General features: G+C 41.8%; 2 protein-coding genes across 10 annotated transcripts in view; both read left to right on the top strand.

The window, feature by feature from the left end:
- Positions 1-3,503, top strand: part of DDX52 (DExD-box helicase 52) — a 6,550-nt gene extending 3,047 nt beyond the window's left edge. Inside the window, exons 9-15 of the mRNA XM_084493575.1 lie at positions 14-142; positions 650-772; positions 1,006-1,156; positions 1,533-1,608; positions 1,759-1,830; positions 2,428-2,520; positions 3,131-3,503. Coding sequence (XP_084349701.1) covers positions 14-142; positions 650-772; positions 1,006-1,156; positions 1,533-1,608; positions 1,759-1,830; positions 2,428-2,520; positions 3,131-3,218 — 732 coding nt within the window. The 3' untranslated portion in view covers positions 3,219-3,503. The remainder of the gene's footprint in view (positions 1-13; positions 143-649; positions 773-1,005; positions 1,157-1,532; positions 1,609-1,758; positions 1,831-2,427; positions 2,521-3,130) is intronic.
- A 1,830-nt stretch (positions 3,504-5,333) lies between these two features.
- Positions 5,334-14,771, top strand: part of SYNRG (synergin gamma) — a gene marked incomplete at its 5' end in the record, with an annotated part of 42,175 nt that continues 32,737 nt past the window's right edge. For 8 of the 9 annotated variants that reach the window (XM_084493610.1, XM_084493609.1, XM_084493608.1 and 5 more), the window contains 6 exons: positions 5,334-5,434; positions 9,454-9,494; positions 10,588-10,706; positions 12,652-12,782; positions 13,069-13,174; positions 13,796-13,907. In XM_084493610.1, coding sequence (XP_084349736.1) covers positions 5,334-5,434; positions 9,454-9,494; positions 10,588-10,706; positions 12,652-12,782; positions 13,069-13,174; positions 13,796-13,907 — 610 coding nt within the window. Of the gene's footprint in view, positions 5,435-5,564; positions 5,579-9,453; positions 9,495-10,587; positions 10,707-12,651; positions 12,783-13,068; positions 13,175-13,795; positions 13,908-14,771 lie in introns of those variants that run through there. The other variant, XM_084493606.1, reaches the window with a different exon arrangement.

Here is a 14,771-nt window from a genome sequence, read left to right as displayed (position 1 = left end):
TCTCACCCACCAGGTAAAATACATGTGTATGATTTTGTTTTCTGGTTTCAGAAACTCTGCAGCGGAGACAGTAGAACAAGAGCTGTTGTTTGTTGGATCTGAGACAGGAAAACTAACGGCAATGAGAGAGCTTGTTAAAAAGGTATTTTGGAGTGATCGAGCACATCTTGTGTAGTTCTGAACCAAGCCATGTGTCTGTCAGGAACATGTAATTCCCTAGGTCAAAGGCTTCTATGTGGTATATGCTAAAGAGCGTCCAAGACTGTATAAGAGGAATAGAAATTACTCTCCCTGTGAAAACTGAGAGGGTTCCCTCTTCTTGCTTTTGTGTTTGAGTCTTGGGAGCGTTTTGTATTAATGGTCTGCTTAATTTTAGTTGGCAGTGAGTAGGATTGCTTACCTAGGGAGGGGAACAAAAAAAAGTTTCTGTGGATTAAAATGCAGCCTGATGATTAAGTGAAGACTGACTCAAAAGTAGTGGGGTTGAACGTGCTTACATCTGACTCCCAAAGATTTTTGCTGGTTAGAAAAGAAATAGTTATTCTCTAAGATGTAAAATACTGGGACTAACTAGGTCTGTAGTGACACAGTCTGCAACCAAGAACAGTAGAAAAAGGACGTGAACCTTATACAACTTATTATTTTGCAGGGTTTTTCTCCTCCAGTCCTTGTTTTTGTGCAGTCTATTGAGAGGGCTAAAGAGCTTTTCCATGAACTGATTTATGAAGGCATCAATGTGGATGTCATCCATGCAGACAAAACTCAGCAACAGGTGGGAGGATATAATTTCTTTTCTTTTTATTTTTTTATAATACTTGACAACACCTGTTTTTTAACCTTTCTTTCTAATGTTGCTGCAGGTAAGTTTGACAGTAATTTATTGCAGGTTTTGGTTGAGAGGTTTGGTTTTGCTTGTTCACATGACACCTTTTAGGAAATAAGTTCATCTCCTTTCTTGGACTTCTAATCAGACAGTTCCCAAGTATGTTTCTTTTCTTTTCTTAGAGAGATAACGTAGTACACGGTTTCAGATCTGGGAAGATCTGGGTGCTCATCTGCACAGCCTTGCTAGCTCGAGGGATTGACTTCAAAGGAGTAAATATGGTCATTAATTACGATTTGCCAACGAGTGCAGTGGAGTACATCCATCGGATAGGTGAGTGCTTGTTCACAGAGTGTGTCCTTTTTCTTAGTTCTTAAATCTTTAATGGAGATTCTCCTGTGCAAAAGTGAAAATCGTAGAACCAAGACTCTGTTGCTATAGCACTAGCTCACTAGAGCTAGTTTTACCTGGCCTCAACTTTCAGTAAAACTGAGTTCCTTTTTTTTTCAAGCTTCTATGAATCTTGGACACTTGATTCTTTCAGATGTGTGCTTTTGTGCAGTAGAAACAATCTTTGGGGATCAGCTGCTTCGTAGTATGCTTAGTATATTAACATCATATGCTGGGAGGCTGGGGCTGTGAAGAGGAATAGAATAAAGAAAGGTATTTGAAGTAAAATCTCTTCTACTCTGTTAAATTTGTTTGACAGGTCGTACAGGAAGAGCAGGGCACACGGGAAAAGCAGTCACTTTCTTTACAGAAGATGATAAACCTTTATTACGAAGGTAAATCAAAAATGATACAGCAAAAATCCGTGTTACGTTTTGTATAGTGTATTATTGAACCGTAGGGTTCTGTCTGGTCCATGGGACCTTCTTCTCTCTTCTCCCATCACTTACTGCCAGAGTTAATCTCTTCCTTCCTCTCCTTTCCAGTATAGCTAACGTCATTCAGCGAGCTGGCTGTCCTGTGCCCGGCTACATAAAACATTTTCCCAAACTTCAGAGGTACGTTCATTTGAGTAGTTTACGATTTGTTGTCCATTTCAAAAGCTTGCATGAGGGGTGCTTGGGATAAAAGGGTTGCAAAAAGTACAGTTCACCTGCAAAAGGAATTTTAGATGGGGGTGGTGTTTTAAGCAGTTAACTCCAGGAAAAACATATGCTCCCTGAAATATGCCCTAGATTGCCTAGGCTCACAGTTAGGAATCAGACTTCTGACACGTTGAAAAAGTTACCTTAAAATGGTGTAGGGATGTATGCATATAGATAGATTTGTAATTAGTGCTTTGTAACGCTTTTTTTTTGTGCAGAACTGATTAACTTGTAATAGTTTTCAAAGTTAGAAATCTGTGTATAAACATAAACCCTGTGTCTTAAAATAAAGTTGGAATATCATGGAGATGAAGTCATGGATCAATGAAGATATGGTAAATGTCATGGATAAGTAGCTGAACTGATCTTGGAATAAACACTGACAATACCTTCAGACCTGTAAATCCCTAACAACCAGTACAGGTTTTCATTGTCTGTTTTATTTACTTTGAATATTAATGTTTGTCTGTTGAAGACACTTAATCCTTCTTCACTAAATATTGTTCTCAGCAAAGAAAAGAAGAAATTCATTAAGAAACCACTAACGAGAGAAGCAATTTGTACCACTCCTCAGTGCTTCTTAAAAAAGAAGAAAAGTAAAAAGTAAGTTTTTTTTTTTTTTTTTTTTTTTCCTCCTTTCGAGATGGCTTTTCTACAGGAAAGGCAAGCGAGCTTCCTCCGCAGTAACCAACATCTTGTTTGAACGCACCACTGAGTCACAATGCTTGTAGTGATGGTGAAGTTTTAGTGTCAGTATCTGCTTACTGGAGCTTGGATAAATGCCATCAGTTCACCTTATGTGGTGCCACATGAGGCGGCAGCATTTCAGGCAGCTCTGTAACGAGCTGAGTTTCAACCACCGGCTGTAAAGCCAGACTTCAGACTAGCAGTCCTAGCAGAATGCTAGACCTTACCTGCTCCTCTTCTGGCTAAGGGCTGGCTTTCTTTTAGTGCATGAATTGTTAATACAAAAAATAGATCTTAAATTGTAATGACTAGAGCTCCCAGAATAAGGCTGTCTGGGGTGCAGCAGTTCAGTGTGGTGGACAGTGGTTGTGAAGAGCACAATTACGCGTGCTGCAGACTTGCAACTGAAGGATTTATGTTCAGTTGCAGTAAAACATAAAAAGACTGATGTCTGGGATGTTGCTACGTACTTTTTTTTTCCATATGCAATGTTCAGCTGTCTTAATCTCCAATGTGTTTCTTGTAGGGGAACTGCAAAGGAGAACATTAAGGAAAAAAAGAAAGCTAACCAAGTTACAGATGCTGGGAAGTTAAAGACTGCTTCAAAAAGCTGAGCTGGGACTTATGCCCCAGTCCATGTTGAAGAACAGAAGAACGAAGGTGATGGCAAAGGGGAAGGGAAATGTTTACGTGCAAGAAAGTATCTACTGAAATGCCTGCAGAGGATTCCTGAATGCTTCTTATAGAAGCTGAACAATGTGGTCTTGCCATAAATACCTTATGTTTCTGAACGATAGTTCAAAAATAACATCCGTTACTGTCACTTAGTTTTGCATTGTTAGTTGGAAATACTGTTAGTTTTGTGGTCAGGTGATCCCTAATAAATTTGCAGAAGACACGGTGAACTTTTTTTTATAAAACAGACAAAAAAAATACACCACCATGTATATAGGTGGAAGTAAAGTCTCCGTTCATACTACTTTTGAAATATCTAATAAGCAAAAAATGACTTTTTTTTTTACGTGCCTGTAACTCCAACTAACTTTGTGTTATTTCATATTTAAGCCTCAGAACAGAATAAATAAGGTCATTGAATACTTTAATACAGAGACTTGTTTATATAACCTTGATGGGACACGTCTGCATACATTATTCCTCATTCTGCTGTGTAAAAAGGTCAGGCTCCACCTACCTCATCTGTGTTCTTAATCCACCTTGTCGTGTCAGAAGTCCAGTAATGCAGGAATGGCTTCTCCTTTGCAACTATAATTCTTTAAGCAAACAGTCCTGTTAGTATTGTCTTGTTTTCTCATACTTAATCCATTTTGGAAATGGATCCCAGCTCTGTTTAAATCACTTATAGCAGAGTACTCTTAATTGTTTATTCAGACAAAGCTTGCTAAAATACATTAAAGTTTAATAAGAAAAGCTAAATTGCTTTCACTTTGTCTGCAGGATTGCACCTTATATTTGGGTTATACAGGAAACACCTTCATTTTGACATCTATGAATGAATTTGCCTGTGTATCTAAAACTTCAGTCATATGTTCTCATAAATACCAAGTCATTTGCTGCAAGGTAATGATGATAGATGGGATGTGGAATATATATTACAATTTGAGTAAGATTGCTTGAAAAGATACTGCTAACATATATAATGCATGTGCTTATTCTAGTAGTGGTGGGAAGAGGGAAAACAGCTTTTGCTCATGAACATCTTTTTCTTGCCTAGCTGGGTGTAATTCCAGTTGTGTAGAAAGATGATGACTCTTTAGGGGGATTTGGTTATGAAATGAAAGCTTCAGCTCTCACCTAGATGTTTTGCTCAGACTGGGTTTGATTTTAACGTGTTTTCTGACCCTAACCAGTAGCATATTAAAGCTTAAGCACTATGCTGCTTAGAATTTACTCTGTGAAGTACTGAAAAGCTGTCGTGCTGAATAGCTTCTTTGCCTGAGGATAAAGAACAACTCCAGGACTTCCATGCTTTGTAATGTATTTTAGCAAGCTTTGGCTGAACTTATTAAGGGAGATGAGCTGCTTCTGCCCAGCTGTGTGACTGGCTAGTAAATCATGCAGCACCCCAGCAAGCAGGCTTTTATTTTCCAATACTTCTGAGGATTTTGGCTGGCACGGTTAAAAGGTAATAAAGTAACTTTTCCACTACCCTCCCCAGGGCTGGTTGGTGCAAGCCTGCTTTTGACTGCATTAAATAGAAAAAGCAGTGCTGGTAGGGGAACACTGCGATGGCAGCTGGGGAAGCCAGCTGGAGCTGGCCTCCCTGGGTGCTGCTGGGGTGTGAGGGGAAGGCTGGCACTGCTTTGTTTTCATGGAAGCACTGGTGCTGCCTTTCACCCCTTTCCCCTGGCAGCAGCGTTTCGCCGGTGCCGCCGCCGCTCCTGCCAGCAGCACAGATGGCAGGCGAGGAGCTATGAAAACACCTCAGGCGTTTTAAAACGAAGAAAAGAGCGAGGGCTGCCCCTTCCCGTGCGGCGAGACAACGGAGCAAGAAGGCGAGGCCGGACCCCAACCCCACACCAAACCCCAGCGAGGGCGGGCACCCAGCGGGGGCTTCCCGGGGCCCGGCCCTTCATCCCCGGCTCCTCCTCATCCTCCTCCTCCGCCCCGCTGCGGGCCGAGGGCGGGCTGAGGCTGGGGCCCGGCCCCGGAAGCCGCCGCCGCCGCCGCCACCACCGGGGCCCAGCTGGGAGCGGGGCCGGAGCGGGAAGATGGCGCTGCGGGCAGGGCCCGGCGCTGGGGGAGGAGGCGGCGGTGGAGGCGGAGGGGCGCCGGGGGGCGGCGGGGCGCCGGGAGGAGCGGGGGGAGCCAGGTCGGTGCTCGGCGGGGCCGGGCTGAGACGGGAGAGGGGCTGCGGGGAAGAAGGGAGGAGGAGGAGGAGGAGGAGGAGGAGGGGGATGAAGGTGAGGAGGAGGAGGGAGGTGCTGGGAGAGGGGGGTCCCCGGAGCCCCCTCAGGTACCTCAGCGGCGGTCTGGGGTACCTGGGCAGGAGGGGGGTTGGTGATGGGGGCGGTGGGGGAGCCGGGAATGGTGTCAGGAGGAAGAAGCAGCAATAAGGGGGAGGTTTTATTGTGTGGCGGTGGGTTTGGGGAGGAGAGGGAGCCCTGCGTTTTGCTGTCTTTGAAGACTTGGTGATGCAACATAGATATATATTGAACACAGGCTCCTGCGTGCTGTTTATCCCTTGTCCTACTTTGAGGGCGGTTGGGTGAATTCGTCTCTCACAAAGGCAATTTGGGTGGGTTGGGTCACCCCGGCTGCCTGGAGCCTGCAGCGTGTGGGAGCTTCTAGGGTCTGCCCTGTGCCCCCAGGGCTCTGGGACCACCACTGTGGGTATTTATTTATGTGCTTTATCTCTGTATTTTGGAAGGAGCAGGCGGCTATCTTGGTATTTCCCTGTACCTATAACTCTGCAACACTTCTTGTGAGGGGCTGGACAAACCGTGTAACCTCTTAGAGCAACACTGTCTGTTTAGCGAGTAAGAAAGTAGCAAAAACGTCAACCCACTGTAGGCTTAGAGGAATAAAAGCAGTGTGGAGTCATTGTTTCCCCTTGCTCCTGTTCTGGTTTCTTGGAGGAAGAAGTCTGCAGGCAGAGATTTGTTTGGTGTGCTGGGGTTTCTTTGCTTGTTTCGCTTTCATTCCTGTGGGTTTCTGGGTGGAAATACAGTGAAAAAGACACTTGGTGTGCAGTGTGTTGGTAGGCTGAGGCTTCACTCATTGGGAGCGAGAGGGTTTGAAAATCCAGTTGTAGACAGAATGATGTTGTGCGTAGTTTGGAGCTTTGTAAGTGCGGTATGAATACAGAAGGGGAGTCGCTCCTCCCTGCGCTCCTGCGTTTTGACTGAACCTGATTTTTGGTTTTGATATTTAAGATGCTTACCCGATAAGAGTTTATGGGTTTATATCGCTGCTTTAAGAGCTCTGTTCTAGTGTAGTTGCTTCACTTTCCTTGTGCTTATTCTGTTTTGTGCACACTATGTGACGTGTGTTACGTTTTTGTACTGAGTGACCTAAAGTATTGCATCTAGTTGCATCAACCTAGCCGGTGGAGAGCTTCCACTTCTGAGAACAACAGCGAAGCCTGCAGCTGCAGTTAAATCCCCTTTGGAAATAACAAGGAATGAAAACCCTTATTAAAATAGACCAGTTCACTACTATCAAGTGTGCTATTTTAAACAACTGGGGTCACGAAGGTTTCCTTCGGTCTAGAAAGTGCATTTGGTAATTCTGGAGCGTGCTGGCAACCAGCTGCGAGTGCTCTTCAGGCCCTAAGTGCTGTACTGGTCCTTACGGACCTATTTCAGCATGCTCCCCCCCTCTTTTTTCCTTTAAAGACTGCTCTGTTGTCATGTCATCTCCTTATTCTTCATTCCTGTCAGTGTTGTTATTTTGAGGCACCTGGAATTCAAATGCCTTCTTCAGAAGAAAGCTGCTGCTGCTGCTACTTTTATCAGTATAGTTTATCAAGTTCTGTGGCTTTCTGCAGTGCTTCAGTTTTATCTAAGAAATGTCTGAGAGTTAGCTTTCTTTTTCAGCGATGCTAATCAGCTGCTTTAACCAGATGTGTGGATATACTTTTTCTTTTGCGTCCCCCAAAATTAGTTTAGAAATAAAGCTGCTGTTTTTTGTGTTTAAAAACTTGGTAGGGATTATGTACATTTGCATGTGGACGATCTCTAGACCTGAGACGAATCCTGGCTGCACATGGGGAGAACTGTGCTAAAGGAGCTTGCTTTGCCACTTCTGTTAACTACCTCTTCTTCCAGTGCCCTCTAATTAGCTGCAAGGTTTTTTGTTTGATTGGTTTTTGTCTTTTTTTTTTTTTTTTTTTTTTAAACTGAGACTTATAAATAAATCAGGAGCTCAGTAGAAAGGGATAAATATTTAATGCTCTGTACCTTATTTGCTTCCAACAAGCAGGGGTATCTTGCCATGCTTGTTCAGTTTGCGTTATGTTTATTAATTTGGAAGAACTCTTCCTTGACCAGGTTCCTCAACAAGAAGGGGCAACAAAAAGTGAAGAACGTTTTTTGATACTTGTAAGCTTTTCAAAATTAAAGTTAAATAGTTTATAATTCGGAAGAGACAAAGAAAGGTATTTCTTAAAGAAGCCTAAAATTGCTGTACTTGCAGATCTGGCATATGACAGGAGCTTTACACGTCTGACATTACCTGCATTTTAAGAGGCTCTATGGCCCAGGTGGTGCTCTGGGGTTGTCAGGACACACACAAGACTATTTCCATGGCTGAAAACCAGTGCAGGCAAAATCCAGTTAATTCACTGGGCTTCAGCCCTTCGATGGAGAAAAGTGTTTTCCTGAGCAATATAGGAGTTCAGTCCTGGATCCCGCTGTGAGTTTTAGTAAACTGTTTGTCTTCATAATGCTAGTGCTTGTACTCTGGGGAGCAGATCAGAATGAGCGACCTGAACACCAGTGAATTGAGTAGAGCTTGGTCGCAGTTTAAAGTGAATTGGATCCAATCCCAATGATCCCATCATTTGTTTTGAGGGGAGGCCGTGTATGTCTGCCCAGCGTTTCAAGCAGAAGAACCTAAAATTGTCATGATTAAGGGCGATAAGACCTAGACCTGCTCGAAGACATAAGCGTATGTTAGCTGTGGAAGGAGAAATTAAAACGTAGCGTGGTGATTAGGGTAAAGGAAAAGCCAAAGCATGACGAAGGTTCCAAGTTAGAGGATGAGATGAGGAGTAATAGGGGTTGTCGTGGTGACCACGTACCCCGCTGTCTGTGTAGCGAGTGGCTGCAATTAAATCACATGTTTAACCACGAGCTAAATTCCTTATTTTGTCTTTGTATTTATATTGCACAGCTCTTTCATAAAGATAAATCCGATTGGCTTTCTGATTTCCTGCAGGTTTTGCAAAACTGGCTGCAGTCAGCCATGGTGGCTATCCTTCCTTTACTCTCAGGCAGTTTCTTTTAAACCCACCGTCGTGCTGAGGGCTATCGAATATCGATAAAAGCGTTTGTCTCTGCATGGTGTTTTGATGTAATAGCTGGCTGGGACACTGGCTGAAGTTCCCATTTGGTAAATTATTGCTGACCTACGCTTCTGAATCACTTGCAAGGGAGCCTTCGAAGCCAGGTCCCTCCTTTTCCAGTCTGGCCGCACAGCACGTGCTGCCATGTGAAAGCGAGGACTGAAGTTTGCCATTATATTTTTGGTTGAATTTTTAACAGTTCTTCCCGCAGGTGTGCTTGGAGCTTGATACTGGAATGAATATTTTTTCCCATATCACCGTTTTACTTGTAAATTAGAGAAAGTAGGAGCTACGTTACATTGTGCTGCACCTATTTCGGAGGCAGGAACATGGTAGGGTCTCACGGGCGGTTTATTTTTCTGCAGGAAATTGTTACTGAGGAGCTGAGGGCTGCTTGCTGGTGCGGTTAATGGTCTTGCTGAATCAGATGCTTCCACCAGGAGATGCTTATTCATTCTGCAGTGCTCCAAGGCCTAGCCCAAATTAACAAACTGACCTCTTCCCAACCTGCGTAGGTGCTGAGAGCTCTCCTGTGGGTGATGTGGATGAGTCAAAACCATCTTAGTGCTGTTATGGAGGATAAAATCTTATCCTCCATCGCTCTGCAGCCTGGGTGGTTTCAGGGGATCTCCGGCAGGGGTGCTTTTGTGTAATTTAGCGGGCGTCTCATCTGTGAGACCAGCAGCAGCAGATGGATGTGCTGACCAGAATGGGGGAGATTTAGGGTGGAGATGTTGATATGCAGGTTGAGGTAACTTTTTCCTTCATTTATATTTGCGCTCAAATCACAGACTTTCATGTACCATTTTTTCCTCCTCTTCCAGCTTCATGTTTCCTGTCGCAGGTGGCTTGGGCCCCCCTCAAGGTATGTGTGAACTTAAAGTTGTGAGCACTGAGTTCATTACTTTGTTTAGATACATTAACCAACTTCAAGGAACTTCTACTTAATGATGTTGCTCAGAAGAGGGATTATGAAGTGAACTCCTTAGCTGTTTTTTTTTTTTTTTTCCCTTCAGTTCAATACTGGGAAGTTGATTCTTACAACTCTATTTATAAAACTTTCTGTGCAATGTCAAAGTAGTAGTGTTACCAGAGTGCAAGGTTAAAGATCCAGAAAAACTACATCCCTGGTTTGTTTGAATCTGAATTGGCCTTAACGATTTTTTTTTATTCTTATTATTTTGAGTGTGGCGTTTAACCTCTTTCTGCTTCACCCACCAGCTGTGTATACCCATACTGTGTGGGTGTTGCAAGGCCTGGTAAATATTTACAAAGCTCAGCAAGACCCCAGGACAAGAGTCACAACCTGTGTGAAAGTATTAATACAATAGGAGAGCCACAACCTTGAATTGCCTTTGTTCTCATTCACGTTGCAGAGCTGTTTGTTTAATTAATGGAAAATACAGGGGAACTTGAAGGGGAAGTGGCCGTTGTCGTATTAAAAGGGTCAGGAACTGATTTATGAGTTACTTCTGAGTTCGTTGTGGCCCTCCTGGAGTGCTTTTGCATGGGATGCTCAGTTCTAATCGTCTCGGGGGGTGCTGGTAGCAAGTGTCTGCTTCTTCTTAGTGCAGGACTCCCAAGGTAGCAAAATGAGATACGAAGATCCTGAAACATAATCAGTTTGTCTTTATTCAGCAAATTAATAAAATCCATCTTGATTTGTCCAATTTCGTTTAAATTTATCCTTTACTGACAAATGACAATTTGTCATTTGACAAAAAATGACAAATTACTGACAAACTCCAAAACATTTCTTCCCTTAGGCTGACCAGTATCTAGCTTAAGGAAACCCTGTGGCTGCCTGCAGTGCAGCCTGTTTTTTATTTCTGAATCGTTCCAGCAAGCCTGAGATTTGTTTGCAGTTGCTTCGCTGTGGTGGTTCAGTTTATACACTAAACAAAATGCAGAGCTTTGACACTAACTAGGTGCTTACTTTGTGTAATGTTTTATTACAGGGATGATTCCTATGCAACAGCAAGGATTTCCAATGGTTCCTGTCATGCAGTCCAACATGCCAGGCATGATGGGAATGAATTACGGGTCTCAGATGCCTCCCGGACCTATGGCCATGCAGGTGTGTGGCAGTGAAACACGACTGAGATGAGGTGCTTTGCACGACTGAAAGGTGGCAGCTGGCGCTGTCTCCCTCTCACAACTGCAGGGAGATGAGAGGGGAGAACTTGGCTGGAAGCTGGAGCGTGGGTGTTAGTTCGTAGTGGGATGTCATATTTGAAATTATTCTCTTTGAAGATATTTCTGGTATTTAATGAATTCTCCAGGTTTCATTGGGATTTGGGTAGGGAGAGTGGGGAAGTTTGGCAAACTTTACTCACTGTTGTAGAGTGGAGAGAAATGCAAGGAAGGCATCAGCTAAACTTAACGTGTCTTGACTGTTGTAGTCCACTCAAAGTTGTCAGAATCTGAACTTTCATTTCATTATACGTGTTATGACATCAAAGTGTGATAAGAGAAGCATGGTTTCTGAACAGGAAAGGGAAAAAAACATCAGCAAGATCTTGAAAAGCTATCAGATGCCACCTACTCCAGAGTGTGGTTAGCAATACTATTGGGTTGTTAAATAACTATAATTCAAAACTCCCACAGCACGTCCCTTCTGCCTTTTTAATTTTACTTTGTGCTTTTTCTTTTGCTTTGGTTTCACGTACTTACTGCTAAGGTGACATTTTGTGCAGGATTTTAACTGAGACCCTTGCAAACTGTTATGAAGTGACTGTGTGTGCAGTCCAGTCATGACCAACTCACTGAATTTTTTTTTAGCCTTTTGTAATTCAAATGCTGTAGTTAATGGAAATATATATATTAAATGTAAGTGGCAATTCATAAAATTTTTTTTAAAATACCTTGTAATAGGGAACAAAGGGCCTCATAAATGTGCTGTATTTTCTCACACCAGTTTTCCCATTTTTCCTAGCTCCCATGTTACTTTTTTTTTCTTGCTTAAAGCAACATTTTCTTTATTGTTACTAATTGGGGAATAAGAACAAAGCATGAGTAGCTAGTACAATATTTTCTATTTTTTTAATAATTTGTTTTCTGTTTAGTACCATCTGTTCTTATGTGCGAATTTGCACTTTGCTGAAATTTAATGTATTGGTGTGGCTTTGTAACCAAATTGCTGTGACAACCAGAATATATTGCATCTTGCCATCTCCTTATGCTCCCCTCCCTTCCCACCCCCACCTGGAGTTTATTACATTAATTTTGTAAAGTTTATAGTGGGAAGATGTTTTTATGAGAGCTGGTCTAAAAATAATAGCCTTTATTCTCTTCCTACATGTTCTGATACCAAACACAAAATGACTCGTAATAGAAATAACTTAATTTCTGGCTCCTTCTGTACTAGGCAAGCCTTGTTGCTATAACTATATATCAGCAAATATTTCTCTTATGCATGCAGTTTATTCAGACAAGTTTCTTCTTGGCTATTGCTGTATGCTTTCTCCCTCAGTTGGTTCCCTGGATAAGCTTTGTTTGCAAAGTGACCAGACCAGGTCTTGCCAGCATCTGTTACTGGTTAGGAGTGCGCACCTTTAGCATGGAATTCAAAAAGTATTGTGCAATCACTGAGAGCAGGAAACAAAACTTAATAAATAAATAAAAGTAAACCCGTAAAAAAAACAAACAAACAAAAAACCACGTGTTTTTAAATAAAAAGCACGTGTGTAGAATGCCTGTAATGTTCCTTCCTTTGAGGTAGATTGTGTGGATCTGAAGTCTTGCTTTTTGCATTTGACCAGCAGGCCATCGCACTGTCTAAAATCCTTTAAGAACTGTAATCATTATTGAGAGGGAAGAGTGCCATCTACTGAGTGACCATCGCTTTGTTCAGTGACAATTTGTGCTCAGAGGCTGCTCATCCAGCACTCCTAATGCTCTTAATTTTAGGAGACCTAGCTAGTTCATAATCTGACACGGTGCATTTGTCAGTGGTTTGCCTTTATTTGTGAGCAAGAAAAAAAAAAAAAGATCTAGGAGCTGTAATATGTCTTTTGTTGTAGGGGGGCATGCCTTTGGGTCCGATGCCGGCAGCTGGAATGCCTTACATGGGCCAGGCTTCTTTCCTGGGAATGCGTCCAGCAGCCCCGCAGTACACCCCTGACATGCAGAAGCAGTTTGCAGAAGAACAGCAGTAAGTGAGACTTTATTTACTCTTGGGAAATTCTTTTTTTAAGAGGTAGATATAGTCTGGAAGTATAGTCCACACAGCAAAAATATTAATGATAGCTTCTCTAGTAAAAAAGTCAATTTAGGGGTATAGAATATTTTTGGCTGTCGTACAATTCAGAGGATAACTGGAAATGTGCGCACCAAGCCGTCTGAATTTGAGACAGAAGTAGAAAAACTGAGCAGAAGGTTGACTTGAAAATTGTAATGAAATTATTTTTTGATCTTTCTTTCTTATTATTTTGCTTCAGAAAGAGGTTTGAGCATCAGCAGAAGTTCTTAGAAGAAGAACGAAAGCGGCGCCAGTTTGAAGAGCAGAAGCAAAAGTTGCGGCTCCTGAGCAGTGTGAAACCTAAGGTATGGCCTAAATAATAACTGCAATGTTCATTTCTTCAGTTTTATTTTTTTAATGGCTTTTATGGGGCGCTCTTTTTTGGCTGGCAAGCAAGCAAGTGGGGAACTTGCATGAGACATCAGATTAGATCTTTGAAAGCATCTGGAATATTCAGTCCTTTTTGCTCTTTGTATACTGTAAACAAAAGCTGGCGTTGAAAATGAAATCAAGGTTTGAAAAAATAAATTTAAACCAACCTTGCATGTAACGTTTGGAAGACTGAGGCTTCTAAAACAGTGTTTGGTGGCTTGTTTGTTAGCTTTGTCCAAAGTTTTGAACACTTCCAGTGAGCTTAAAGACTCGTATCTGCAAGACTCCAAATAGTCAAGTGAGGTTTCTGTATTGCTCCTGTACATAAAGCACAGGTCTAAAACTGAGCAGTGCTGTTATTGTGTAGTCTGCAAAATACATGCTTTCTAAATATGGGAGCTGATGTTAATATGCTTCAAGTAGGTGTTGCGGGAGGAGGAAAACTTTAATCTAACAGCAGGCATTGCTAGATTTTGTACTGAACAAGTGTGGACATTGAAAAGAAAACTGAGTTCTGCTCTGAATTTTTCAAAACATGTTCTGTCGTGTTTCAGGCAGGTGAGAAAAGCAGGGATGATGCACTGGAAGCCATTAAAGGAAATTTAGATGGTTTTTCTAGAGATGCTAAGATGCACCCAACACCAGCATCACACCCAAAAAAGCCAGGTTTGTCATTTTTCCTATCTTCCAGCTGAAAATAAAACTCATATTTGAAATCCTCAGCAGGAGGAACTAATTGGAAGAAGTATTAATTTGGTGGTGTAAAGTGAATTAATTAATGTTTTGTAAAATAATGTGTCATCCTAGCAACTGCTTACTCACTCAGGTTATCAGGGTAAAGTATTAGATTTCAGCTTTTATTAGAAGAGTTGATAATCTTCAAAAGAGAGTGTAATATGAAATGATTAATGTGAAATATCATGGGAATTGGTAATGGATGTTCAGGCCAGTGATAGTAACTTTCTTTATCTTTCCATTATAACTGATATAATTGAGTTCTTTTCTCTTCAAAGCATTAATTAATGTTTTGCAGAGTGCTTTTGAAGCTGAGAAATGCCATATGTGTTAAGAATGATCAAAACATTGTATAAAAACTTCAAAGTACTGCAACAGTACTTCTGTACCATTGCCTTGGTATGGTCAAACCGAAGCCTTTGGTATTCTCTCTTTGCATTAGTACAATAATACCTCTTTGGTATTAGTACTTCTTAATAATTATTTACTAAAGATTTACTGAGGGTTATAATATAGCTTGCTCTATGCCTGAAATGAAGCTCATCTAGATAAGTTTTGTCCCATGTAAAATCTTTCTCTGCTGTGGATTTACTCTTTGATAATTCTGAAGTTACAAGTGTTTTCTGACATTTTCCCATGGTTTGTTGATTTGCCCACCCTATAACAGTTCTGCTAAAATGGGTAAATAAGGAAGGGATTGAGCAGAAAACTGTCTAAATGAATATACATTTATTTTGTCTCATAATGCATTTTGAATTTCTGAGGATGTCCAATTTGAAATATCACCTCTTGATT

This window comes from Aythya ferina, assembly GCF_964211825.1.
Source record: "Aythya ferina genome assembly, chromosome: 19".
Classification (NCBI taxonomy): Eukaryota; Metazoa; Chordata; class Aves; order Anseriformes; family Anatidae; genus Aythya; species Aythya ferina.
Note: the sequence above shows the minus strand (reverse complement) of the source record. Positions and strands in the feature narration are given on the sequence as shown.